General features: G+C 57.6%; 1 protein-coding gene across 1 annotated transcript in view; it reads right to left on the bottom strand.

Moving 5' to 3' along the window:
• Nucleotides 1-323: 323 nt before the first annotated feature.
• LOC105509729 (cytochrome b-c1 complex subunit 1, mitochondrial) overlaps nucleotides 324-3870 on the bottom strand; it is a 12339-nt gene continuing 8792 nt past the window's right edge. The window contains exons 7-13 of the mRNA XM_011939146.1: nucleotides 2682-2797; nucleotides 2304-2447; nucleotides 2009-2169; nucleotides 1801-1886; nucleotides 1382-1470; nucleotides 955-1030; nucleotides 324-512 (exon numbers count right to left, since the gene is read on the bottom strand). Coding sequence (XP_011794536.1) covers nucleotides 448-512; nucleotides 955-1030; nucleotides 1382-1470; nucleotides 1801-1886; nucleotides 2009-2169; nucleotides 2304-2447; nucleotides 2682-2797 — 737 coding nt within the window. The 3' untranslated portion in view covers nucleotides 324-447. The remainder of the gene's footprint in view (nucleotides 513-954; nucleotides 1031-1381; nucleotides 1471-1800; nucleotides 1887-2008; nucleotides 2170-2303; nucleotides 2448-2681; nucleotides 2798-3870) is intronic.

Raw genomic sequence — 3870 nt, 5'->3', positions numbered from 1 at the left:
GAGCCCGCAGGGATTCCAGGCTGGGACTCCGACAGGGACAAAAGCCGGGTTTACACTTCCTATGGACTCCCACAGCCCACTCTTGGGACCGGCTGGCTAAGGAACATCCCCTCAGTGGCTGAGTGGAAACATCTGGGCTCAGCTCCCTGCAGGCATCAAAGACTTCCGGCCTCTGCTGCAGCCCCCATGCTTGCCCCTGGCTGAGGACACATCAGCCTGTGGGAAGGCAGGAGGATCCAGGAGCTGCAGAACTAGAGGGAAGTCCTTGCTCCCCGTCTACTGCCCCATGGACTCCATGCCAATGCCAAAAGAGGGACGACACATTTCTCAGCAGAATATTTTATTGGTGGTCACCTGCGGCACAGGTTAGAGGAGCCGGAGTGCTGTGTTTGTGGTGGCGGGACCACGAGCCCCGGCCCAGCTCTCTTGCTTACACAGGCTTCCTGCCTAGAAGCGCAGCCAGAACATGCCGCTACGGATCCGGTTGTAGTCTGGGAGCTGCTCAATGGGGCCTGTGGGGATAGGGTGGAGCGTCAGGGTGGGGTACCTGGCCTGCACAGGGACACCTGGCCCTGTGCCGCACCCAGTTCGGAGCTGCTGCCTAGAGCAGCACAAGACAGGCTTTGAGTGGAAAGAGGGAAGAGAACATTCCCCCAGGGGTGCTGAGCCTGTCCCTTCATGTTCTGGCCCTTGAAGCCCCACCCTACATGGAGGTGCCCGTTACCTGACGGGTGCAGGGTATTGATGGAGGCACCCTGGCAGGCAGTCAAGGAACTGCCGGGACAGGTTTTCTGAGCAAGAACTCCCTGGCAGCCAGGGGACTTGGGAGAGCTGCTTGGGGCCTTAACTGGCTGCTCTGTAAGCTGAGCAGCAGTGGGGGAGCAGAGGTGGAAGGGGAGGCCAAGAGAATGGCCTGAGGAAATAAACAAAGAGCAGATCCCCTAGGCCACTTACCATATCCAGCCACCGCTGGGCACTGGTCATAGATGTACTTGGAGCAGATCTCACGCACCACACTGGCATCCACCTCCTGCAGGGTGAGGCAGAGGACATACTAGCTAACGGGCACCTGGCCACCACCTCAGCCAGTAAGCATCATCCAACTAGCCGAGATCTCCCACAGGCAGCATGCAGCTGTCCCCAACCCAAAAGGGGAAAGGCGGAAGGGATCCCTGCTATAGACTTCCATGGGCCGCACCCATCTCCACAGCCATCAGCACCTCTGCCCTGCCCTCCCACTATGCTACCCCTGCAGGTGACAGCTGCCTAGGACACCAGGGATGCCTATAGGAGCAGGCTCTGCTGTGCCAGGCCCCAATGCTGCACCTCCAGGTGTCTGCCAGGTCAAGATTCCAGAACCTCTCCCAGGGGCCCATGTTACCGCAATCCGGCTTTCCCATTCAGCCAGGGGGATGCGGCGGCCATAGGTCAGGAGGCTGCGACCAATGTCCTCACACACAGGAGTAGTGCCTTTAAGGGTGGGGGAGGGCTCAGAAGTCCACCCAGCCCAATCCTGGACCCACAGGTACACAAACAACCTCCAGCCTCAGGTTGACAAGGACCTCCCTGACCTCATGCTGACCCAGATCACAGCTCTCTCTTCTATGGTCACCTATTATGGTAGCGATGGGCCGTGGACCTGCCCCACACCTGCCTGCATCTCCAAGGGTGGGGTGATGAGGCACGGTGTGGTCTTCAAAGTTTTCCTTTCTAACTTTGGTTAGTTAGGAGTGGTGGCCACCTTGGGGCTGTCGCTGGCAAGATGCACTCTGTCCCTCCCCACTGAGCTGCAGGACTCACCATCTAGATGAGATACCAGGGCATTTCTGAGGATGTTTTTGCCCCGGGCCACCTCACTCTCCGTGGCACTGGTACACAGGCGCATCCTAAAGTCGGGGGTGGGGGGTGGGGGGGTGGTGTTCACTTTGAGCCAGTGTGTCCTCTCTCAGCCTCCCACTGTACTGGTTAAAGCCGCCATCCCACCTAGGAGTACCAGGCTGCCACTTACCACTGCCCTTGCAGGACGAACATCATGTCATCGATTTTCATTCGGTCACAGACAAAGTGTGCACCCAGCAAGCCCGTGTCTGCATAGCAGATGCTGAAGGTCTGGAAACTCTGGCATAGCTTGCTGGCCACGGCACCTGAAGCCAGTGGGCTGGACAGGTGCTGCCAGGGGGATAGGTGGTCAGCACCCACCCTCTTGTCTTCAACCCACACTGTGACCCCCACGCACAGGAGCACACAGCTCCAGCACCCTCTCTTCCCTGAAGGCGAGGTACCATGCTCACTCTGGCACTCACCACGCCACCACCATAAGTGCAATCATAGTGGCCGATGATGGCATTGGCCACTTGCAAGACCACATTGTCCGGGCTGGCCCAGCCAGGACCCTCTACTGCAATGGCCACATGAGCAAAAGGTAGAGCATCGTCACGGTGGCGGATCTGAAACAGTATATGACAAGGTTGAGGGACAGCCAGACTGCCGGGGGAACAGAAAAGGTGACAGTTGTGGGTAGAGGGTGTACGTGTGTGTGACCATGTGTGCCTGTGACGCAGAAGCCAGAGAACCCCTTCCCAACTGCTGAGGTATCTCTGGAGTCACCAGGATAACCATGCACATGGGGGTCCTCCCACAGGCCCCCAGCTGAGCACTACCCCGCCCAACAGGCAGCACACCTCACTGCCAGTGAAGCGGCACGGAGTAAGAGCGGGCACAGTGTCCTCTGCGTATGTCCAAGGGATGTCACCAAGGTGCTTCTGGGCAAGGTCTAACAGTTGCTGGTGCTCCACTCCTGCTGAGACAGACAGTGGCATTACTGACCAGCCAGGGCCCAAAGCACAGGGTGCGGGGGAGTTCACAGACAGGTGGAGGACCCCCATGTCCTGTCTTAGTGGGAGAAACCAGGAGTATGTGACGTTAGAACAGGGTGAGGAAAGAAGGTCCTCCTCAGACAGACCCTGCCTTGTGGACAGGACAGACACCTCAGGGCCAGATAGCTCCCACGGCCTCAGTCCTAGAAGAGCAGCAGCGCTCAGAACTTCAACACGGGCTGCCATGTGATGTAGGTGTGGGTTCTCACTTGAGAAGATGCATTCCACCTATATCAAGGACAAGACTGGTACTCCTGGGTACAAAGCCACCTGGCCTGCCTTTTCTCTCTAGCTCTCCCTCAAGTATTTCTGGCTGCTGGCCCGGCAGGGGGTGGCAAGTGAGGGGGGCAGAAAGAGGTGCTATTACAGGGCTGTGATAAGGTCTGGGGTCCCCTGAGAGCTGGGAACATTTGCAAATAATGTTACAGACATATACCCTAGGACTCCTTGGATCTGGCGGCCTCACCTCCACAAGAGGGCTCTGTGGTGCCACTAGTTACGTTGGCTTTTTTTCACCCCCCAAGACAGAGTCTCGCTCTGTTGCCCAGGCTGGAGCACAGTGACATGACCTCAGCTCACTGCAAGCTCCGCCTCCCGGGTTTACGCCATTCTCCTGCCTCAGCCTCCAAAGTAGCTGGGACTATAGGTGCCCGACACCATGCCTGTTTAATTTTTTTGTATTTTCAGTAGAGGCGGGCTTTCACTGTGTTAGCCAGGATGGTCTCAATCTCCTGACCTCGTGATCCGCCCACCTCAGCCTCCCAAAGTGCTGGGATTACAGGCGTGAGCCACTGCACCCGGCCTGCACTGGCCTATTTTTTTTGTTTGTTTTTGTTTTTTTGAGACAGAGTCTTGCTCTGTCACCCAGACTGGAGTGCAGTGGCATGATCTCGGCTCCCTACAAGCTCCACCTCCCAGGTTCACACCATTCTCCTGCCTCAGCCTCCCGAGTAGCTGGGACTACAGGCGCCCGCCACCACGTCCGGCTAATTTT

Source organism: Colobus angolensis, unplaced genomic scaffold, assembly GCF_000951035.1.
Source record: "Colobus angolensis palliatus isolate OR3802 unplaced genomic scaffold, Cang.pa_1.0 Scaffold18, whole genome shotgun sequence".
In the NCBI taxonomy this organism is placed as follows: Eukaryota; Metazoa; Chordata; class Mammalia; order Primates; family Cercopithecidae; genus Colobus; species Colobus angolensis.
This window is presented reverse-complemented; position numbering and strand designations above follow the sequence as displayed.